The sequence below is a fragment of the Trematosphaeria pertusa genome (genome assembly GCF_010094035.1).
Source record: "Trematosphaeria pertusa strain CBS 122368 unplaced genomic scaffold BU26scaffold_6, whole genome shotgun sequence".
Classification (NCBI taxonomy): Eukaryota; Fungi; Ascomycota; class Dothideomycetes; order Pleosporales; family Trematosphaeriaceae; genus Trematosphaeria; species Trematosphaeria pertusa.
Window position 1 is genome coordinate 1,645,322 of NW_022987217.1, and position 22,371 is coordinate 1,667,692.

The following is a 22,371-nucleotide window of genomic DNA, read 5'->3' on the forward strand; positions in this document are numbered from 1 at the left end:
CCTAAGAAACGCTAACGAATGCACCTGAAAACGCGAGACTACGACTAAAAACAAAAGCACCAAAGCACGAAACAAACCTACAGAAACACCTACCTCTGCTAATTTATTTACATTTCCTCCAAAATGCCTCCTACTCTCGGTCAGCGGTGATGATGAGAGACTCTCCCGGCCCGAGCCTGATATGCCGTGTGCTCCCGCTCCCCCGCGAAGGAGCGGACCCCGCGGCAGAGGACCCGGGGCTAGGGGCCTCGAAATGCTCAGGCGGCTCGTATTCCTCTTCTTCCTCCTCTACCTCCGCCTCCTTCTCCTCTTGCTCCTCCTCTACCCCTTCTTCTTCTTCTTTCTCGTCCTCCTCGTCCTCTTCTTCTTCGAAAATACAGCCAAAGTCATCATACGAAACTCTCCCCTGCATGCGGCGCGTCTCCTCTCCGCCCACACCCTCAGAGCCAGGCCTTTCTTCCTCCTCGCCCCCGTCGAGTTCCTCAGCATCTCCAAGCTCTTCCCTATCCAACCCCTCCTCGTCAGCCTCCGCTCCCTCATCTCCAGACTCGAGCGCGGCGTCCCCTATCTCTTCATCATGATCGACCATGTGCTCTGAACTCGCGGAGTCGGCGTAGTCGGATCGCCACTGCCTGACTGGATCGCGGACGGCCTCGTCGGGGTACACTACGTATTCCTCGTCGTACTCTTCATCCGAAGGATCGGAGAGCTGCGTCTCGGATAGATCGTCCGCGGCGTCTGCGAGATCTTCGTCGCTGTTGCTCGCTTCGGATAGGTCTTGGGCTGGATCGGGATCGAGAGCGCTGGCATCTGGTAGCTCTTCGTCTGTATCCGCGGGTTCTTGATTTCCGCCCTCCCCTTGATGCATCTCTGCATCGTCTTCACTCGTTGTCGCATCTTGCATCTCCTCTTCACCCTCTTCATCGTCTTCATCCTGCCCCTCCTCTTCGTCCTCATCCTCGTCCTCCTCCTCTTCCAAAATCTCACTCGGCACCCCAGGCCACGCCCTAGTAGGCACCCTCCTCACCCCCCTAACAAGCGTCAGCTCCGACGGACTCGCATCCACATCGGACAAGCTCTCTTCCTCAGGCACATAATCCCCATCTGAAGCCCGATCATTCCGGCTGGGGGGAGATATCCACGACCAGAACGAGTCCGCACTCCTAGTAGTGCCGCTAGTACTAGAACGGATGCGGGTGGAGGACGGGGTAGATATGGTACGCGCTGATGAGAGGGTTGAAGTGCTAGCTTTACGTCGCGAACGGTATGAGGACGGGGTAGGAATCGTGCGCGCTGATGATAGGGTTGAGATGCTGGAATTGCTGCGGGTAGATGTGGAAGGAGGAGTAGGCTTCGATTTCTTGCTGGGCGGCGGGTTGGGTTTGAATGCGCGGTCGGCCCAGTCCTTGCGCTTGCGTTTTCGGGAGGAAGACGTGCTCGACGGGGTCTTCGATGGCGATGCTGACTTCTCGGTAGAAGGCGGGCCAGCATTAGGACTCGATGTGCTCTGTCCGGGAGGCGAGCGACGAGGGCTTCTCTCAGGAGCCGGCGGCGGAGTTGGATCTTTGTAAAGGTCGTAGTCGGGATCATTCGGATCTAATCCACCGCTGCTAGACTTGCTCCTGCTGCGTGGCGAGCGACGAGGGCTTCTCCTTGGAAGTGGAGGCGGCGTTGGGTCTTTGTAAAGATCGTAGTCCGGATCGTTGGGGTCTAATTCAGGGCTCTGACCGACCGCACCTCCATCCTTTCCGTCATCGCCCTTTCCATCGCTCTTTTGAGAGCTTGATTTGCTTCGGCGGGGTGGCGAACGTGGAGGAGTTTTCCCTGTGGATGGTTGAGGGAGATGTGGGTCATCGTGGCCGCGATTGCTCCTTCGAGAGCTCGATCTAGTCTGGCGGGGTGATGAACGGGGAGGAGTTCGCTCTGGAGGCGGCGGTGGGGTTGGATCCTTCTTGGAGGTTGCCTTCGACTGACCCTTGTGCGGACCGCTAGCTTTACCGATCCTACCGCCTCCTTTGCCGTCATCGCCACGACCATCGTCCTTATCATCATCGTCTCTACGGTCGCCCCTACTTGGAGATCGTATAGGAGAACGTTCCTTTTGTTTTCCCTTCCCCTTTCCTCCTCCATTCATCCTGTCCAGGGCATTCTGCGCATACCCCACATCTGCCAACTGCAGGTAGTAATTGTCCTCGTTTTCTGCTCCAGCCTCTCGATCCACCGTCCTCCTATACTCAATACCCTCATTTATCAATTTGATAGCTTCTTCACACTGACTAAGGGACGATTCGGAAAGCCTCTCCAGCGCCTTCAGCAGACCCCAGCGCCAATTGCGCAAATCAGTCGGATCCAGCACACGAGCAGCTTCCGGCACCACTTGTATAGGGACGAAGTGCGCGAGGCGGAAAGCCTCGACTGCTGCGAGCAGATACCAATTTGCGGCGATATTCTGGAGCATAACACGGAGTTGCTGCTGTTCTCGTACTGGGCGTTTGGAGAACGGGTACAGTGGCGAAGCTTCGAGATCCACTTTGTCGAACGCCTGCATGCAAAGCAGGAGACGAGGCCGCAGCCGCTGCTCAGGGTGGTCGAAGTCTGAATATCTCTCGAGCAGACTGGTGATGTAATCTCGTAGTGCTTGACGGTTATCCATATCTTCACGGTACATTTTTGGGACGTCCTCTGCTCCATCGGCCCAGTCGCGGTCCACCCTGTCGAGCTTTTCGAGCGTGTCGCCCTCGTTGGCCGGACTCACAAGGAGTCCGATCTGTTCGCGGATCTCAAGTCGCTTGCAAACATCGTTCTTGTATAATTCTATCAGCTCATTGATCTCTGCTTCAGTGAAGGAATCCAGCAAAGACTGAACGGCATTGCGGAGAGACCGGTTGTCGAGATCTCCAGCCCTTTGGCCAATAACGGATATGTATTCCCGCAATTGCTCGCGTGTCTCTAGGTCGTACTCAGGATAATCTTGGCGGTATGTTTCTGCTTCACGACCGGTGGCATACAGGAAGTCGACCGAGTCGAATACCTCGATAATACTGGTGAAGAAGTCATCTATAGCTCCCAGTGGCTCGATTCGTTTTCGAATCCCTACTCGCTTCCCCAAGGTGTTTTTGTACTCCACGATCCAGCCCACAATACAGTCCATGTTTAGCTTGGCTTCCTGGACATCCACCGTGTAGTAGAACTGCTCTTGAGCTTGGAAAGATTCTAGCATCGGCCTTACGTACTCCTTCGTGATCGCCTCGTTGATCATCCGTTCGATGCGGTGTCGGAGGCCCGTTCGTTCCTGAGGCTCCGTCTTATACTTCTGTCTGTGCCTTTCTAGTAATTCATCATACTTCTGCCGCTGCTGTATCTCGTGGGCCACTTCTGGGGCGGGATTTGAGGTTGGAGCAGGACTTGGCTTAGGGGGAGTAGGCTCACGTTCGCGAGCCAATCGCTCACGCTCCTCAATCTGAACGAAGTGCCTCAACTGCTCCGTGTCGGGAGGATCCGTTTTCATCAGCTTTACGCGGAGGTAGTGCCTCAAAGCCGGCAGGTCACTAGATTGCTCATATAGATCTCGCTCTGCTGTCCTCTCCTCTTCGTCCGACATATTTTTGCAACGTTCTTCGAATTGACCGAGCTTCTCCCTCACATCAACCTCGTCAAATCGCCTTAATCGACTCTCTCCTGTTCCCGGGACAGGGTCAATCTCGCGGAGAGCTGCGCGGGCGTTTGGATGCGCCTCATACAACTCTAGCTCGTGGTCGAAATAGTTCAAGGGATCCCTCGCGAGTTTGTCGCTCAGGTCTCTAAGTAGCCGCTGCAATTCTGACTCTGCCATTTCGATAGATCCGGGATGGGTATCAAATTGCGTGGTATTTCGTCAATGTTGCGCTAGACAAACAGCCGCCTGAGGAGTTCGATGGACGGTGTCCGGGATTGTTGATTGTGTTTCCCATCGATCGGTATGGGGATGGGGTAACTTTGAGCCACCCGTATCATATCTAGTTCTTTGATGAAGAAAACAATGGCTTGTCTCGATCTAAAATGGATTTACAGGGACAAAGACATTTATGGCGGGCCTTTGTCTAGAGTTCGAACGAACAATACTTTGAAAGACTGCCCGGGATAAGTTCATGAACAGCACGCTAGGAGAGATGAAGGAGAGGAAATAGAAAATGAGACGTAAGAGTATAAGTGGGTAGTCATTATGGTATCCAAAAGGACGGCATTACCTACATGCCTTTCCAGCCCAGTGAAGGGCATATGTAAAGGTATAAACAGCAAAAGAGGTATAAATCGAGTGAACTTGACAGGAATATGACTCCAAAGCGCCAAACAAGAAATATGATGACCGAAAAAAAGGTGCCAAGGAAGACATGGGCCAAATGCTAGACACATGCGCGGTCTAAGTGGTATGTGTAATGCAAAAGAAACGCCAAACGCTATGATAGAAGCAGTATAAAGCTCAGTTGTGAGTGTGTGAACGGAAAAGCATCTTCAAAGGAGAGGGCTCCTTCTTCTTAGTCTTCTCCTTCACGGTCTTGCTGCGGGAAGCGGTCTTGGTGGGTTTCGAGCTGCGGACGGATTTTGCGCGATGGGACTTTGATCCACGCTCTCCGTCTTCTCGCATTCTGGTACTTCTTCGAGACTTGAGGTCGTCTTCGTCGAGAACACCAGCGGCAACCAGCTGGCGGGACGCGCCAGGTGTGATGAATTCGCCGTCGACGGTGGTGCCGGCGCTCTCGGCTTCAACCTCTGCGATGCCGCGACGCCACATCTCAATGCGACTCAGCTCCGGGGGCTCTAGCTCGTCTAGTTGTAAGGGCTCTTCCATGGCGCGCTCTCCGTCTTTCTGCGCCTGCAGCTTCTTGATAATCTTATAGCCACCAAGGGCGACGATAGTGACACCGACGCCAACTCCGGCTGCAATCATAAACTGCGGGCTGGCAAGCAGAGCAACGACGGCTGGAAAGCTGCCCTTGAGCACGGTTAGGACGCCGGGTCCCATCTTACCAACGATGTTGCTGATCTCGGCAAGGGTAAGCGCGACCGCAGCAAGGGCATCAGGGTTCTTCTGCAGGTTGTCGATCATGGCGGTGACGGAGTGCTGTAAACAATTGGCCTCGTCGAGGAGCATGGTGAGCTTCGACGCCTTTTCCCGCAGCTCTCCGTCATCGTATCGCCTCGACGGCAGCGGCGGGGGCAGCTCGCCGTACGCCAGGTCCATGTCAATGTGGGGCTCCGAATGCGAGCGTGTTGTCTTTACTTGCGGGGCCGGAATATGCATGTCGGTGTGTCTCCTTATCAATTCCTTGTGATGTCCCTCCCGTGCTTCCCCCGCGAGGTCCTGCTCGTAGCGGTGACGGCTGCGTCGAGGGCTCTCGTCGTTGGCATAGAAGCTGTCGGTGAAGCCCCGCTCGAGCGGCGGCTTGGGGTGACGGTGCGATTTCGAACGGTGGGTAGCTTTGGAATGCTTCGAATGACGGGAGGATGCTCGCGATCGCACGTCGTCGTCGAGTCGGAGGGACTTGATGCCTTCGCGAAGCTTCTTCTCCTGCAGGGCAGCATTGCGTTCGGCCTTGATCTCGGCCTTGCGCTCGCGGTAGGCCGACTTGGCCTCCTTGAAGACATTGACGAGGTGCTTGCTCTGAAAGAGGTCAGTACGTGGGGACTGAGTAGAAGGCCATCGGCGCACTCACGCTGCTCACCACCTTGCCCGAGCGGTTGATGACGGTGATGGTCTCTCCAACACCCATGACGAGTTATTACAATATGTTCCAGCAAACGATGCGCAGCTCGTGGGGGTGTCGTGGAACGTTCGACAGCGTCGAAAGGTGGTACTTGGTCAACAAGTAGAAGGCGGTCAGTAGTGATCAGTGCTCGGAACGATGGCGCACGGCTCCCTGCTTTATCCACCTCGCTGAGACGGCGCGCCAGACAAATCTTTATTTTAGGCCAAAGCCAGCGGCCAAATTATCGGTTGTTGTAAGTGTGTAAGTGAGGCAAATCTAGGAATGGAATTGAGCGGGCATGATGGCAACGGCGCACAGGGCGTGAGAAGACTGGTCAGGTGCGAGGTCGGGGGTCGGCGGGCATCAATGGACTTCGCCAGTCAATGCCCTGCCCGCAGTCACTCTATCGTGACTATGAGACGTCTCGCGCTGGCATTCGCGGGCGCAATGAAGGGGTCGGGGGGACGGGAGGAGAGAGGAAAGGTTGACTGGCGTGTCGCCTTGTAACTCGACATGACGGGCTCGCTAAGCCGAGAGCGGCCGCATATGCGGGCAGCGTAGCGCCGTGCAGCCTGCATCGCTGGGATAGCTGCTATTGGCGCGGCGTCCTGGAGCAGAAGTTATTGCTGCAGCAGCTGGGAACGTGTCGCTGCTGCGAGTGGACGATTGCTTTCCAACAACGCCAGATATCTCACATCCTGGCGCCGTCATACAGCCAGATCTGGCGCAGAAGCAATGCGCGCTGCATGCGAAAACTCTGCCGGATTGCTGCCCAAGTACCGATACAACGTAGCATGGATATGGGCGGACGGCACACGTCTTTCAGCTGCCATGATCCACGCAGGGTCGGGATCCAGCTTCCCCAAGCTTCGCATGCCAGCACTTGTGGCGCCATCTGTGGCGCGGGTGGCTGTGCGTCGTACGCATCTACACCAAACAGCCAGTCATTCTGCCGGCCATGGCGGGGTAGACGCGGATTGATGAGGACACGCGTACGCGCTCGAGGTGGCGATGTGTATTTGAGATGCTGTGGCTCTGGTGTATGTCGCTGCCTGGAGTTGACCCAGTAGAACGAGCGGCCCACCCTCCCACGCATTTTCGCTGAGGCTTTCGTGCTTTTTGGGCAGGAAAATTCGGACGACGAGTGCTTTCCCTAGGCTCTGGTGACCGGGTTATAGCCTTTTGCGAAGCGTTGGTGAGCCTTCGACCATCCCCTGCTCGATGGCCATGTGCCTACGGGTTGGACAATCGGAAGGCCTTCGGAACGTTGGATGACGATCGCAGCCTCAAACGGCGTCTGCATCTGCGAGCGCATCTGCAAGCCGAGAGAAGGTTCCATGCATGTCCCGGCGAGCGTCGTCCGGGCCGAAACAGGACGAATAGAGAAGGCGATAGGAGAACAAGGCTTGGGTGGAGCAGATTTCATTTCCGTAACTCGAACGACAAGACTGGCTGATGGGATACTCACTCGATCCGTCGTTGCGCTGTCGCAGCACATGATGTCTGGGTGCAGGCGGCGAACACGTATGTGAAGCTGCAAACCGTACCCATGGCACCAGTGGCCAGTGAGGCAAGAACAAACAGTGCCGACTTCCATTCGTGGAAGGAACCATCCAATGGGGAAGGATGCGGCGCGTCTATAGGCCAGGACCGGAAAGAGCGGTCTCGCTATGCGTTCGCTGCATGCTTTGCATCGTACTCTGTGAGACAGGACGAGGACGAACGGAGACGATAAGAGCACTGCGGTTGCTTCAAATGGGCGTGATGCTGGCTGATCTCGCAATCCGCAAGAGAAAGCTCGCCATCGCAGAATTTCGCGCACGGTCAGGGCTGTCTGAAGCGGTGAGATGCCATGGCCAAGCATGAATATACTCTCGACTCATCATTCAGCTCTCCCGACTGTTCTCTCAACCATACCTCCCACCGTCATGCTGCCAACGCCAAAGCATGGCCCGCCGCAGGGCCATACTCGGTAACGGAACCCGCCCACGGAAACATATCCTCCACTTTCTTTCCAGTTCACCTGCTTTCGGCTTGCAGCGCAGCCGGTAGAAACATGTGTCAGTTTTCAAGATCGATAACTTCGAGAGAGATCAAAGGGACAACGCAAGGTACGTCGGAGCTTTCCAGTGTATCTTGCACGCGGCGCAGTCCACCAGGGTCTGCAGAGTCTTCTATCATAGCCTCGAATGTCGAAGCAGTAAATATTCGCTCGAAAAGGTGCTGGAAGGATGAGGTTCTTCAAGTAATCCACAGTCAACAAGGAACCCCACGCCTCGGTGTTCGGCTCGCTCGCGCTAGCTAGGGTCCGGAATCGTCACCAGTGGGGAACGGAAACCGCAATTCGCGACACGCGACCATGCCGCGGCCCATGTACACAGCAGCCTCACTGACGAATGCTAACATACGTTGATGGCAGAGCCTCCGCAGCGTGGCGGCGCCATGGACAGCACCGGCCTCGAGAACGGCCCGCGAAAGACGAACCGGGCGCCGGCGCTCTCCCACCGCATGAAGCACGACAAATCCATTCTCGCACTCGCCGTCTCCTCGAAATACATATTCGCCGGAACACAGGGCGGAGAGATACTAGTATGTCGTGGGAAAGGAAAATGGTTCGGGCCGCGATGCTGAGCGGTCCAGGTGTATAGTCTCGACACGTACGAGCGGCGCAGAGTCATCGAGGGCCACAGAGGAAGCGTGCTGGGACTCTGTCTCTCAGAAGACCAGTCGCTTCTGTTCTCCAGTGCGACCGATCCGATTGTAAATGTGCGCGGCTGCCCTCGCTAAGGTAGCAGCATCGGCTGACTTCCTAGGTCTGGTGTACTTCCGCCTTCCGCCGCCTATATGCGCTCTGGTCGCCGTACGATGTCGGTGATATTTTCTGCGTCGCGTACTCGTCCTACCACCAAATCCTCTACCTCGGCGCGCAAAATACAAGCATACAGGTAGGAGTGGCCAGACTAGCAATCGAGTACGCGCTGACAGGACAAGTGGTACGATCTGAAAGAGAAAGACCTCCGACCGCCGCCAACGCTTGCATCCCATCCCTCGGAACGGAAGAATAGGTTCTTCGATTCGACAGGCCCTGGCGGAGTACAAACACCCAGACCGCACGGCGCAGAAGCCAGCTTGAAAGATGCCGTGGGCGGACAATATCTCGAAATCGACAAGAAGGATATCCGGCAATTCGCACATTTTGGCTACGTGTACTGCATGCTGCTCGGAAAGGGCATACTTCCCGACGCTCCATCCGAGGAGATACTGGTATCGGGCGGCGGAGACGGCCGAATAGTCCTATGGCGGATAGATGCCGAGCAAGGAGGTGCCATCTCAAGCATCTGCACGCTGGAGGACGGTAGAGAAGAAGGGGAGTCTATTCTATCTCTTGCCCAGGATGGCTCTTTCCTCTACAGCGGACGCTTTGACGGCGAGGTCAATGTCTGGGATCTCGAAACGAGGCAGCTTGTTCGAAGCCTGAAGGCCGAGACAGGCGATGTTCTTACTCTGAGCTTAGGCGGTGGTTATCTCTTCGCAGGAGGGATAACCGGTCTTATCCAGGTGGGAGGATCATTCGATATCTTCTGGTCCAGGCTAATGCCCCTCAGAAATACAATCAACACTACGAGACAGTGTCGACGTTCAGAGCGCATGACGGGCTCATCCTCGCATCCGCCTTCACCACGAACAATGGGAAACCAACATTCGTCACTGGTGGAAATGACAACACTATCGTCATCTGGGACGTGCAAGACTGTGCGGAGCCAAGTGCAAGCACGCGAAGAAGCAACAATGGTAGGTTTGCAATTACTAGGCCCTCATATATCGCTAATGTTGCCCAGATCTCATGGTTGAATCACTCAACCAATTCATCTCCTTTCGGACAGTGTCATCCCTACCAAAGTACCGCGCCGATTGTCGAAGAGGTGCATCGTTTCTTCGATCAGTTTTCCAGAATTTTGGCGCAGTGACTGAGATGCTCAACACCACCGAGCCATACAATCCCATCGTTTTCGCCAAGTTCAGGGGTAACCCTGCAACCGCAGCGTCGAGAAAGAAAATACTCTTCTATGGACACTACGACGTCATTGCTGCAGAAAACGAACACGGCAAGTGGAAACACGATCCATTTACTCTCACCGGAGAAGGGGGTTATCTGTACGGTCGTGGCATCTCCGACAACAAAGGGCCAATCATGGCCGCAATCTATGCGGCTCATGAGCTTGCCAACGAACAGAATCTGACTTCGGACATAATATTCCTAATTGAAGGAGAGGAGGAGTGCGGCTCGCGCGGCTTTGCACAGGCGATCAAGACAAGGAAGGAGCTCATTGGTGATGTCGATTGGATTCTGTTGGCGAACAGCTACTGGCTCGACGATCACGTCCCATGTCTGACGTATGGCCTGCGAGGTGTCATCCACGCTACAGTCCAGATCGAGAGCAAACACCCGGATCTCCACAGCGGCGTTGACGGGAGTGCGCTGCTCGACGAGCCACTCAAGGACCTGGTGATGCTTTTGTCGAAGCTGACTGGACCACATGGCAAGGTCCAGATTCCTGGCTTCTACGATCCTATTCTACCCCTCACCGATGAGGAACGGAAACTCTATTCCGAGATTACAGACACGCTCCTCCGCGGCAATCCAGACCTTGGAGACCCGGAAGAACTCGCGCAGTCTCTCATGCGCCGGTGGCGGGAAGCCTCGCTCACCATCCATCGCTTTCAGACTTCCGGACCCGACAACTCCACCATTATTCCGCGCTTGGCGAAGGCTTCGCTGTCCCTGCGTCTTGTGCCCAACCAGGAAGCTTCTGAAGTCGCACGGGCATTAACCTCATTCCTCCAATCCGAGTTCGAACAGCTCGATTCGAAGAATTCTTTGACCGTTACCATTGACCATCAAGCCGAGCCTTGGCTTGGTGACTTCACCAACGAGATTTTCCAAACCCTCGAAAGCGCCATCATGTCCGTCTGGGGCCCCACGATAGGTCGCCGCCGCTCCTCCGTTCACCCTTTGAAAACCCATCTCGACTACTTCACCACAGCATCTCCATCTTCTGAAACCCGTCCTTCGCCTACTACGTCCAACACTCTGGCCAATGGCTTCGTTGAAGCCGATGCCGCGCCCCCTTCTCCAACTATGGTGGCCCCGAAACCCTTGTATATACGAGAAGGAGGGTCGATTCCTAGCATACGTTTCCTAGAAAAGGAGTTCAGCGCTCCAGCCGCGCATTTACCTTGCGGTCAGGCAAGCGATTCGGCGCATTTAGATAACGAGCGCTTGAGACTCGTGAACTTGTACAACAGTAAGAATATCTTCAAGAAGGTGTTTAGCGAACTGCCTTTGAGATAGGGGTCTGTTGTTTGGGCGTTTGGAAAGAGGGCTACACGGGGTGAGCTGGGGCTTTTAGAAGGCGCGCAAGTTCGGTTAACATGTACGTGTACGTATACCCGCGTTATTTGTCTTTCATGCCACATCCTTTGTTCTTTCCGTTCACCGATCGTGAGTGACTACGACGTCCGTGAAGGTATCTGTGGCAGTGGAGTCCGGTTCGCTATCAGCATGCTTTCACCCCAGCTGCCCAACTAGGCAGCGTACCCCAAGCACTCCTTTTATAACTCTAACCTCTCTCCTACTCTTCCTACTACATCCGCTCAACACACCACGCCACACCACAACCCGCAACCCCGACAGCCACCAAGCACCCATCACATCCAATTTCGAACCCTCCCTCCCTCCCTCTACTACCCCCATCCCTCCTACCACAAACAAACAAGCAAACCATGCCCTACCCCACACCCCTCGAAGCCGCCCGCGCAAAACTCGCCCGCGTCCGCGCAAAATGCGAGCAGATGCTGCGCGACAAGACCACACAGATGAACACTGAGCTGGCGAGCTTGCCCGACGGGGAGGAGAAGCAGGACCGCGTTGCTCATTTTAAGGACGTGCGGCGCAGGTTGGAAAAGCAGGTTAAGTTGAAGATTGAACAGTATCAGAAGCTGGTTTGGGAGGAGGAGGTGGCAGTTGAGCGGCAAGGGGAAGGGGGGCAGAGGGTGGATGGCGGGGAGGGAGGGGAGGAGGGGGTGGGGATGGAGCTCGTTGGCACGACATTATCGTCACCAGTCGGCCACCGCAATAGCCCGCTCGACGCTGAAGACCGCTTCTCAGGGGGCGGCGATCCACGATCCATATCCCCGGCGCAGCGTAGCCATGAAGCGTCGCGGGCGGCTGGCAAGCTCCCCGTTGGCCGTCGACATAGCCCGTTTTCGGAGGAAGACCGTGTTCCTTCGCGGTCTCCGACCGCAATTCAGCCTGCAGAAAAGGGTTCGTCGGCACCTGGCAAACGCCCCGCGGGTCGCTCTGAGGGCCCTCCAGGGCGGGAAGAGTATGTGAGCCAGCCTCGCGCTTCGCGAGCCCCTTCGCCGGTCCAGCGCGGCGGTAGGACATCCTCGACGTCTAGCAAAGCCCCAGTAGACAATCGCGCCAATCCGCCTGAGGAAGAGGAACGAGACGTTCAGAAAAGCGCTCCACGAGCTCCTTCTACAGTCTCCTATGTCTCAAGAGCATCGCCCGCACCAAGCAAACAGCCAGCTCCCCACATCAGCAGTCCCTCTCCCACGCGAGCGAGTTCGCCGCACACAAAACCCCCCTCCCCAGGGGACACGAGCCCCGAACCAAAGCACAACAATCCCCCATCCATCCGCTCCCAGCTCCGCAGCCTCGCCGACGCTCTTCCGAGCTTGCGCACTCATGACCGAGAACCCGATGAGGAGCTTGACACTGCATCCTGCGCCCACAGTCGTCGCGCAGGTTCCTCCGTTATTGCTCAGCGCGGATATTCGTCGGAAGTTAACAACACTCCATCTCAACGGGCAAAGCCCCGAGAGAGCCCAGACAGCGCGGCATCGTCCGGAAACGACGACCGACATCCAGCATTCCCAACACCCACTTCCCAATTCAACCTCCTCATATCCCACCTCCTCGCCGCCTCGAAGCTAGACTGGCACACTCTGTCTCGCTTCAGCGCGCAACTGGAGCAACAAGTCAACGCCACGGCTGCCGGGATGCAGGACTCGCTCGCGGAGCTGGAGGGCGAGAAGGAGGCAAGGACGAGGGAAATGCGGGGCGTTCTTGGGCGGATTGAGAGCGCTTGTGGAGATGCGCTGGGGGAGTTGGAGAGGAGGGTCGAGGGGGAGGAGGCGTGGGATGCGGTAGGGGGCGGAGAGGAAGAGGGGTGGGAGGATGGAGGGGAGGGCGATGGGGAGAGTGGAGAGGGGGATGGGGATTCGGTGCAGAGTGTAACTCCTGCGGAGCAGAACGAGGCGCAGGATAAAATGGATCGACGTGGTAGCGCTGGTCGGCAGAACGGAAACACATCACCACCACCGCCAGAGAATTCTCCTCCACAAACCTCCCACGATCCGATTGCCACGTCAACAAACTCTTCCCTCCCACCGACAAAGCTCCATTTCCATTCCCAACGCCCCATAACTAGCGACCAACTCCTCCACAACTCTCCCCCAACCCCAGCCAAACCCCCGCTCAACAGCCCAACCATACCACCCACCATCCCATCAGCAGAAGCAAAGCCCATCCCGCCCCCCACTGCGCTCGGACGCAAGCGCAAGCTCCGGATGCTAGAGTACGAGCTGGAAGAAGAGGAAGCAGTTACACGGGCGGAAGAAGCTAGAGCGAGGGCCGCGCGGGTCAAGCGAAGGATTGTGGAATTAGATGGGAGTTGGGAGTGAGGAGGGAGGAATAGTGAGGAAGAGGGCGGGTTTGAATGAAGCGAGTCATCGCTTAAGCTCTCCCGATCGTCATTAATATGTAGTAGAAGTTCGAACGGAAGCGCGTCGAGTAGTCGGTTCTAATTCCAGGAGCATTTGCCACCCTAATTCCTTGCCCATGACATATTACAGGTTCGCACAATTCTCACGTGTTAGTTAGAATCTGCCCGCTTTGTCAATCTACGCATCAATAAAGGTATTCAGACAAAGGGTGAAGAGCCTGGACAGCCCTCAAGCCTCCGGTTGCAAGACAAAGGAGAGGAACACGTGTCCTCTCTCCTTTGTCCGCCATAACCCCTTCACTCCCACTGGCACCCGTAATTCGGGAGCTGACCTATACAACCCACCCCCAGCACCTCCTAATTAGTCCAAAGCAGAACCAGAAAAATGCAGATTCACATACCAGAAGGATCCCAAGATCAACGCGAAGATGACCTGGCTGCTATCCAGCAGAACTGGGGTCTCACGCCTACCGAAACGTACTTAGCGGTCCCAGACGGACTGCGGCCATACTTTTTGCCCTCGGCCTGGCCACCGCAGCTCGTCGAGGCTCTCCGTCGTCTCTCTGAGCTCACTGTCGACCAGAAAGAGAGAGCGCACACACTCCTCGAAACGTATTTCCGCGCCAGGATCAGGACGGGCCTTGACAAAGGCCAGCAGACGAGCATATATGCCGCGCTCGAAGTAGTGGACGTCGAGGATGCGATACGCAGTCTCGAATGCATGATCAGGGGCCAGGCTCTCGAGGGTTATAATAGACCCAGTTCGACGCCGTCCACTCCCTCTACCACAACGGCGACACTGGATCTCTTCGGTAGCCCGGTAACGAAGCGAAAATTCAGTATCAGAGATGAGCAAGCAGAGGAGCCGGAATCCCGTCCTGCGCAGATTCGCCGCCTGTCCCAGGATACCAGTTTCGAAGAGGAGCCGACCTCCGCCGCATCGCAGCCCAGCGTCCACAATCATAACGACACGTCAGAGGCCGAGTGGCCCGCTTGGCTCTCCGATCATCCGATCGCAACAGAAGAGGAGCTTCGCATGCTTGCTCGCGACTCCATCAAGCCGGAGCCTCTCCACCTTGGATTAAGTCCCGGCAGCGCACCTCCTCCCTATTCCCCGCCCACGCAAACGAGCATCTCAAAGCCCTCCTGGATCCCGCTCCTCCAGACCTCCAGACCCTCGGCAAGCGCACCGGCCCTGCACTCACCCTCCCGCTTCCCCCCTCGCAGTCCCATATCTGCGCTTCTCACGACGCCAAAATCTCCCGTGCACTCACCAGCACGTCTCCCGCCGGTATCGGCGCTTATCCAAGAAACTCAGTGGCCGAGGGAATGCCCGTCTCACTGGAATGCGCATCCCGTAACGTGTCGCGAAGCGGCGCGACTGGACCACCATGAACTCAAGCTGCAGAAGCTGTTGCTGGAAGAGGCTGAAGCTGCGCTGGAGGTCGCGAAACAGGAGCATGTGGTTGCGGCGAAGAGGGCGGCGGTGGCGCGCTTGGAGATAGAGGAGTGTAGTTGGGTGCCCCGGCGGCCGAGGTCGTCGTGTGGAAGGATGGGGTAACTATGGCGGAAGAGGTGGATGCGGGAGTAGTACAAATGCGATAACTAGCGAAGCTCTAAAACGGTCACCTCCCGAGTTGGAGATCACACCTGGAAACAATTTTATTTCTTTTATTACATTGTCATATGTATCAAACAAACATGTATGTAAAGAGTGTAGATGCTAGGAGTTTCGCCAGCCAGAAGAGAAGACCCTTAAAAGCCCCCCATAAGATGCTCTAACTATATTAAGGTGCTAACATCACACACTATCAGATCGTAACAAATTTCAGCGCTATCCCTACCTCAGAACAGCATCCAAAAATAACTGTGGCGCATGACGTAGATTCCTAGAATGTGTTCTTTGTTGCCGCACTGCCAGTGCCCCACGCTGCCTGATTGCCTGAATGCTGCCTCTCAGTCGCTCCCTTCCTGACGTTATTCTCTGCTTCCCTATCAGCCAGCGCACCTCTTTGTGGATTCGCTACCTCACAACCCTATGACCAGAGCGGGTGTGATGCCCTCCCTGCAGGTTGTGGTGACATTTCGTGCCGACTTCTTTTACAGTTTTGCATTAGTGGTAAGCGTGCACACTTAGCTGAGCTGATCTATATCTGTATTACTTTCTGCTTACTACATAATGTCTTTTAGGATACGCACAGGAGACTTACCAGTAGATGACGCACAAGATAAAGTCGCCCTATAAGACTTTCACGCCAGTTAGCCACGCAAGTTACGAAGGAGCATTCTAGGCGTACGGAAATGGATCGAATCGCCGTTGATTGATATAGAAGATATGGCTGGCAGGGTCTCTTCATTCACCAGACTTCAATAGTCTTTATCGTGCAACATTGTATCCAACTCTTGTCCACGATCCTGCCAACCCCAACTCGTTCATAAGTCCAGGGTTTTTCATCGCGTTCTTTCAATGCCAGTACATCCATGAACTCCTCACCCATGTAATCGAAACCCCGAACTAGACCCGAAGATGGGGTTGGCGGAATTGTCCTTCGCCAACGCCTGATCACTACACAAAAGAACGGCTCTTCTATGGGTATGCGGCCATCCATATCCAGGAGTACCCAACCAACGACGCTTCCTTTCTCATCCTTCATCACTTCCGCTCTGTCTGGGATACTTAGCTTTCGAGGAGTTTCTGCGTATATGCCCTGAACAACGCGCAATGTCGGTCGTGGCTCCCAGTGCACGGCGGAGCCAAGGATTTTGATAAGATCCTTATCATCGGAAAGATTCAAAGCACGTAAGGTGGATGATCGGATTGCAGTACCGATTATTCCTACCCATCTTACACTTCCGGTGACACATGTGCGCGACCTGTTCAGGCATGTGTTCGGGCAGCCGTACGTGATATCGAAGGCGGGCTCTGAAATCTCGCAAATGGATTCGTTCATTCCCATGTTGCGCCCAAGATCATACGTAATAGCGCCCTTGTACGCAGCCCAAGTCCATGAGGGTGCGTGGAACGAGTTCAATTGCGTCATGGGGTCGTTGGAATATGACCGCCACATCAACCCATTTCCGTTGGCATCTTGGAAAATCCCTGCAGAGTATCGTCTATTGCTTCTCTTTCCTAATCGCTCGGCGAGTCCTGATATAGCAGCCAACTTATCAGACTCAAAGGTGAGTAAGCAATTTGTGTAATCCTCCGTGAGTGACTGCCAACACTGAATGTCGCTCTCGAAATTGGGTGCACGAAGAGGTGGTGCGGCAAAACCAAGCGATTCTTCCTCGCCCGAGGTGGTAAGGCAGTCCCAGGAGAGTTTAGTTGAGGAGAAATAGATCATTCGCCTAGAAAGAATACGTTCCTGGTGGATCCAGCCTCTCCAGTTCCATTTCGAGCGCATAATCTGCCATGGTGATCCCAGAAGTCTGGGTTTTGCAATCAGTCGATGTTGCTTTAGGAGATTCGCATAGGTCATGTCGTCATCCTCTTCTGGATTCGAATAGAAGGTATACTTCCAGCAGTACGGTTGACCATCTTTCGATCGAAATCTCTCAGGTTGCACAGGGTCTTTTTGTGGAGCGCAGTGGAAGCGGACTGTAAGGGGGTCTTCTTCTCGAGGAAGGAAGAGTCCTCTATCCATGCCCGTGCTGTCATCAACTGCGTCAACTGCGGCGATAGTGCAGTATGCTCGTTCGAAAATCCTCCCCATTTGAGTCGCTTCAAAAGCCCAGTCATCCCCGTTATCTTGAATGATGCAAAGGGAATCTATCCATAAGTATTGGGCACCGAGGTCGCGGGTGACTTCGACTGCATCCTTGAATGTTTGGGATAAGTCTTCCACATTGATTTTAACGAGATGCTCCGCCAAGTTTTCGTTCAGAGTTCGAAGATTCTTTTGAGCTCCCCATCGATGACTTAAGGCGATGTACACGCCCTTTTTGCCAGCGGTTGAGACCAACTTGATATGATCGTTACCTGGACCAACTTCAACCACTCTAGTTGGGAGAGGTTGGATTTCATCCATGTTTTCGTCAAGTTCGAACATATCGCTGGAGAATGATTGCCGACATTTGGGGTGCTCCTCAACGCAATTGCGAAGCCAAGTATACAAGAGTGATTTATTCCGAATTGAATTGGCCGGTTCGATTTCTTGAGAGCTGAAGCCACAGCTCTTGATGATTGATGCCTCTTCGGTGAAAAAGCCGTGGTTGTTGTATATTGAACCTACGCTCTTGGTATCAGCAAAATATGAGAAGAAATCCACTAGCTTCTTACCTTTAGGGGCCCAAATCTGAATGGTCTTGCCGTCATTAAAGTCTCCATTTATGTATCTTTGCGATATTGTCACACTTCTCTTCCAGGAAACACGCCGAGGAGGAGACTCCACTCTTTCATGGAGAAGTGGAGGGCCATTTTCTTGAAAGACAGCGGCTGGATCTCGGACTACGTAAGGAAGTCCGGGGAGAGTCAAGGCCCAGGCGTAATAGTCCCGGTTCACTTCGTACCGACCCGCTGATGTCTGAAGATGGCAGGTAGAACATACTATTAGTCGGCAGAGCATGCATGTCTTTCCCATCTCGACAATCTGTGGATAGTTCAGTGGATGTTCAAAACCGTCCATGAACATTTCTAACGTGATGCTTTGGCAAGCAGCACAAAGTTGGGAACCCCATTGGTTAGGGGTCATATCGAACTTGGTTTTTAATGTAGATACGAAAATTAATACGGGCGTGCTAATTATAGCCGAATCAAGCTGTTAAAGACCGTGAAAAGAGATTATCGATATAGCCAGCGGCGTGGGTGACTTGAGAACGAGGGTTCCTGCGAGATTTCTACGAAACAATTTATTGCTGCCTAGAATCTCGTGACTAACGTTACTCATCGAAAGATGCGGGCTTTGAAAGCAAGGCTAAAAATCCGGTGAGACATGTGATTGATGGATTCTTCCCGATTGGGCTAGATCCGAGACGGTGGATGACATTGAACCCAATGACTTGGACCTCATGTACCTAGTTTCTAGATGCGGGCCATCCAAAGTGGACATCCCATTGCAAAGTTGCTCGTGTATGGAATGTCGCCACCACAACCGAGGAGGGCGGCCGACTCGCTCCAGCCATAGGGTTGTGAGGTGGCGGATTCTGGAGGTTTTTCGCATTGAGTTGGTTGACTCTTAGAGCCGAGGTCTAAGTTGGATTGCAAAGCTGGGCTAGAGTCAGCACAACCTGTAACTCTCTACACAGCCACAGGCCCAACCTCCACTGTAAGTAAATTACACCCTCATAATTACAAGAGACGTGCAGGGCCCTTTTGCGACCAACTAAGGCGGAAACGCTCTAGAGTAGACAGTAATATTACTAACATAAAGTTACGGGAAGATTTAATGCGCTTAGGGAGTTAAAGTAGCCTTAATTTAAAGTACCTATAGTTCGTCTCGTAGCCGGGTGCGTCTCTCGACGTAGGGACGGACATTAGTTTGTTTGTTTTTATTCAATCTCATATTCGACCGTATCCGGCGACTGCTTCCAAAATGATATCACATCTTGCTGCTTTACCCTTTACTCATGACCTCGACGCCGGAATGAGTCAACCTATCGATATCGGTCTACTCTTAACGATCACCACCTGCACGGCGGTCCTCCTCTCCCTTTCCCTCCACATCTTGCCCTTCCATTTTCCCGATCTGCTGCTTCAGTTCAGCGATGCGACCCACAGCCTCCGCGTACTGGCGGTTTGCTTTTGTCATCAACTCCATGAACTCCGCCGTCGCGGTCGCTCTGACACGACCCAGTTCATCCTTGAGCTCTTCAATGTTTCGCGGCTGCGGACGGTCCTGCTTATTCACCAGAGAACTGTTTGCTTGGCCTTCTCCACGCGCCTCCTGCTGAGGTACATTCCCGCTCCCAAAGGAGAAGCTGATCCCGCCTGGAAGTCCCTGTGGCAAGCCTCCCGCGGCATTAGGCGAAGAGATGTGGAAGTTGAAGATTTGTTTCCTCGGAGTGCCGTTGAAGTGGTAGAAGTAGTTCTGCACATTTCCGTTTATTTGCTGCTTTGGGAACGGAGAGGGCCCGTTGGTATTGTTGAATGGCCGGTCGACACGGATATCGTCCTGGTATGGCGGTGTTTGTCCGCAGTCTTCGTCATTGTTGCGATGGGCATACCCGTGATCAGGCGGGGGGCCGGGACTGTATCCGTTATAACCATCATTTCGCGGAGGCTCGCGCTCGTCGTCGTTGTCGTATTCGGAGTCGAAGTAACTACCTGAGGAAGAGCCGCGGTCGCTATCGTTGGGGCCCTGATCCGGCTCATCCTGTGGGTACACAGGTTGCAGCACAGGTTTCGGAGCTCCGTGGTCTCGCTGATCATCGTAATGCCGTCGATCGTCATGGTAGCGCCGGCCGTCATCGTACCGCCGGTCGTCGAAATCCCGGTCATCAGCTGGATATGATCCTTCTCCATAGTACGGCCGTGGCGGGTTGAATCGTTCTTGTCTATAGTCCGGAGACGTCGGAGAATACTCCTTATCAAGCGGTGGCGTACCATATGCTCGTCGCATATCTTCCAGAAACGTCGGCGGGTACCCGTGAAAGGGAAAGTATGGCTGACCATATCGATCTTGTTCAACTCCATACTCACGGGGCCGGAAGTCGCGCTGAGGAGGCGAAGTTGGCGAGTATTCTGGACTATATTGGCATTCGTCCATTGCATATCGCCTCGGACGCTTGTTGGGCTGCGGAGCGGGAGCTGGCATTTCTGGGATGTCTTGCTCTCCTCGTTCCTCTAGGCGGTGTTTTCCGGGACGGTGCGTCGCATTTGAAGGGGTCTGATCGGGCATAATTTGGGGGTTGTGGTTGCGGGTGTTATTGTTTGGTTTGATGTGCGCCTGGTTGTGGAGAGAACGAGGAGGGATTATGTGGTCGAAGAGAGGATATGCAATGAAGAATGTGAAAGGTGTTGAAGGGACAAGGTGAGTTTTTCCTCCGGGCGTGCAACCGCGAATGGTTATTCTGCTGAATTAATTTGCATAATGCTATTGCTTCCTGGAAGTGATTCGTTACCTATTGTTTCCCTATTGGGCTTTTCGCGTGGTCGTAAGACAATACTGAAGCTCCCTGCTTCACCGCACGATTAACGGGATTCCGACGCGCGTTATTCCATTTTCCGAAGAATAGTATCGGGCGGCTCGTGATTCCCTATTGTTTCCTATTGTTCCTTGGTCAGAACAATACGGTGTGTGCACTCACCGCTTTCACTCCTGATCTTTCTTGGCACATCATCGCACCTGTGCTCCATAGCTTCAGCCATAAACTCCTCTTCTTCGCTGATACAGTATCCTGCAATTCCGCTCCTACTCTCTTAACGAATCGTCGACATATACCAACCCTCATCGCTTCGTGCTGCAGGTAGCATTTGTCGCCATCGTTTCCAGCCACTTCACCACCGACCTCAGAATCTTCTTCTCCTGACCTACTGCTCTCAGCACATTCTTCAGAAATGGAGCCATACCACCAACTCTCAGCCGCCGACCAAGCCCTCGTCGATCAGTACCTCTCGAACATCCAGAGCTGCTGGCAGCTCACCAACGTCCTAGACTGCCTTCCCGCCAAACTCCAACCGAAGCGCAATGGCGCGGTTGAGACGAACGCGCGAAACCTAGATATCAGTCTTCTCCGCCATCTCAGCGAAGTAGCTTCCCTGACGCCCGGCCCGCAAGGCTATGAAGCGCTCAGCGCAGATTGGGCAAGACACGTGAAGAACAGGCGGAAGAGAGTCTGGGGAAAGGGCAAGAACTGGCTCCAATTCGATGATGTAATGAAGACCCAATTGGAGCTGGAGAAGGAAATGCCGGCGAAGAAGCTCGAGCAAGGGGAGATAGTCGAGGAGGCGGAATCGCAAGGAAAGGGGAAGAGAAAGCGAGACGAAGAAGAGGAACTTCCGCAGGCGGAAGATGCTTCACACCGCTCCAAACGCTCACGCCATTCCGGCAACCAGAAATCTGTCGCCTTCGACAACGCCTCGCTCATCGAGCCGCAGTCACCGCCACGTAGCGCACCAGGAGACATCAACCACGAGCGCTTCCCAGAAGCCAGCGGGGGCTCCGCTCCAGTCTTCGCCCAGCGGCGCCATGCGCCCGTCGCCCGCCCAGCGCGTCTTCCCGCTGGTCTCTCAGCACGCATCCAGGAGATGCAGACAGGCCAGGAAGTCCGGGTGTTGCTGGAGCGCACCGCGCAGGTAGAAGTCGCTCGCGCGCGGACCGCCACCCAGCAGCGCATCATCCGGCCGCAGTTCCTCGTCGAGCAGCAGAAGCAGCCTCAGCCCGTACCAGCACCTGAGCCCGCGAGGCAGCAGCAGCAGCCAGACATGGCGCTCCTCCAGGCCCAGCAGAAAGCGCCGGTAGACGTCTCCGCGCGCCTCCACCCGCGAGACATCCCCGGCATCTCGCCGGCGAGCAGAATCCGTCTCTGCAAGATCCGGCTGGCGCAGGAAGAAGCGAAAGCCGCCGTACTCTCGTGGCAGTACGACATCGCGTTGCTGGAAGCGCTGGCCGAGCGCGATGAGGAAGAGGTTTAGGGGTCCCCGCGGTTTCCGCCCCCAAACACCCTCAACCCACACACGACCACCACAACGCATCAGCCTCGTATCAACCCCTTGTATCAACGCCGCAAAGGCGCACCTATCCAATCAGCTTGACTCCCCACCCGTCCCAGAACGCTTGTGCTATCGCGCCTCGTACAACACGCCGAGGACCGCCAGGCTGAGCTATTAGTAGTTGGCGGCCTCGCGCGCTCCCGGTGAACATGTTCGCTCTCCGCCGTACCTCTACGCGGATGAGACATGAGGCTGTCGACGCGGT

At 54.8% G+C, this 22,371-nt stretch overlaps 8 protein-coding genes across 8 annotated transcripts; 4 read left to right on the plus strand and 4 right to left on the minus strand.

The window, feature by feature from the left end:
* Positions 1-19: 19 nt before the first annotated feature.
* On the minus strand, positions 20-4,145 carry BU26DRAFT_296814 (uncharacterized protein). The gene has a single exon (XM_033821719.1). The coding sequence runs from the start codon at positions 3,830-3,832 to the stop codon at positions 131-133; it is 3,702 nt and encodes a 1,233-aa protein (XP_033685171.1). The 5' UTR covers positions 3,833-4,145; the 3' UTR covers positions 20-130.
* Positions 4,146-4,459: 314 nt separating this feature from the next.
* On the minus strand, positions 4,460-5,756 carry BU26DRAFT_425758 (uncharacterized protein; the record flags this gene model as incomplete). The annotated part of the gene is made up of 3 exons (XM_033823641.1): positions 4,460-5,259; positions 5,359-5,641; positions 5,694-5,756. Coding segments are annotated over 3 exons (1,146 nt in total), but the record flags the coding sequence as incomplete, so codon positions are not given.
* Positions 5,757-8,168: 2,412 nt separating this feature from the next.
* On the plus strand, positions 8,169-11,079 carry BU26DRAFT_564046 (glutathione degradosome; the record flags this gene model as incomplete). Its single annotated transcript, XM_033833240.1, has 6 exons — positions 8,169-8,315; positions 8,367-8,492; positions 8,540-8,671; positions 8,718-9,284; positions 9,332-9,518; positions 9,566-11,079. The coding sequence occupies 6 exons, from the start codon at positions 8,169-8,171 to the stop codon at positions 11,077-11,079; spliced, it is 2,673 nt and encodes an 890-aa protein (XP_033685173.1).
* Positions 11,080-13,023: 1,944 nt separating this feature from the next.
* BU26DRAFT_518606 (uncharacterized protein) lies at positions 13,024-13,504 on the plus strand. The gene has a single exon (XM_033828857.1). It carries the CDS (start codon positions 13,062-13,064, stop codon positions 13,473-13,475), a length of 414 nt encoding a protein of 137 aa, XP_033685174.1. The 5' UTR covers positions 13,024-13,061; the 3' UTR covers positions 13,476-13,504.
* Positions 13,505-13,901: 397 nt separating this feature from the next.
* BU26DRAFT_604397 (uncharacterized protein) lies at positions 13,902-15,642 on the plus strand (the record flags this gene model as incomplete). The annotated part of the gene is made up of 2 exons (XM_033835523.1): positions 13,902-15,035; positions 15,332-15,642. The coding sequence occupies 2 exons, from the start codon at positions 13,902-13,904 to the stop codon at positions 15,407-15,409; spliced, it is 1,212 nt and encodes a 403-aa protein (XP_033685175.1). The 3' UTR covers positions 15,410-15,642.
* A 99-nt stretch (positions 15,643-15,741) lies between these two features.
* BU26DRAFT_550389 (HET-domain-containing protein) lies at positions 15,742-18,319 on the minus strand. Its single transcript, XM_033832050.1, has 3 exons — positions 17,796-18,319; positions 15,814-17,744; positions 15,742-15,763 (listed from the first exon to the last, which is right to left on the minus strand). The coding sequence occupies exons 1-2, from the start codon at positions 18,205-18,207 to the stop codon at positions 15,874-15,876; spliced, it is 2,283 nt and encodes a 760-aa protein (XP_033685176.1). The 5' UTR covers positions 18,208-18,319; the 3' UTR covers positions 15,742-15,763; positions 15,814-15,873.
* Positions 18,320-19,017: 698 nt separating this feature from the next.
* BU26DRAFT_518609 (uncharacterized protein) lies at positions 19,018-20,526 on the minus strand. Its single transcript, XM_033828858.1, has one exon. The coding sequence runs from the start codon at positions 20,350-20,352 to the stop codon at positions 19,129-19,131; it is 1,224 nt and encodes a 407-aa protein (XP_033685177.1). The 5' UTR covers positions 20,353-20,526; the 3' UTR covers positions 19,018-19,128.
* A 485-nt stretch (positions 20,527-21,011) lies between these two features.
* On the plus strand, positions 21,012-22,357 carry BU26DRAFT_604400 (uncharacterized protein; the record flags this gene model as incomplete). The annotated part of the gene is made up of 1 exon (XM_033835524.1): positions 21,012-22,357. The coding sequence occupies one exon, from the start codon at positions 21,012-21,014 to the stop codon at positions 22,086-22,088; it is 1,077 nt and encodes a 358-aa protein (XP_033685178.1). The 3' UTR covers positions 22,089-22,357.
* Positions 22,358-22,371: the final 14 nt, after the last annotated feature.

Bases quoted from the DNA above. Each gene is read 5' to 3' on its own strand.
- BU26DRAFT_296814 (XM_033821719.1), bottom strand. From the start codon at position 3,832: ATGGCAGAGTCAGAATTGCAGCGGCTACTTAGAGACCTGAGCGACAAA.
- BU26DRAFT_518606 (XM_033828857.1), top strand. From the start codon at position 13,062: ATGGATCGACGTGGTAGCGCTGGTCGGCAGAACGGAAACACATCACCA.
- BU26DRAFT_550389 (XM_033832050.1), bottom strand. From the start codon at position 18,207: ATGACCCCTAACCAATGGGGTTCCCAACTTTGTGCTGCTTGCCAAAGC. The intron at 17,745-17,795 runs GTAAGAAGCTAG...CCAAGAGCGTAG, and splicing joins TCAGATTTGGGCCCCTAAAG to GTTCAATATACAACAACCAC.
- BU26DRAFT_518609 (XM_033828858.1), bottom strand. From the start codon at position 20,352: ATGCCCGATCAGACCCCTTCAAATGCGACGCACCGTCCCGGAAAACAC.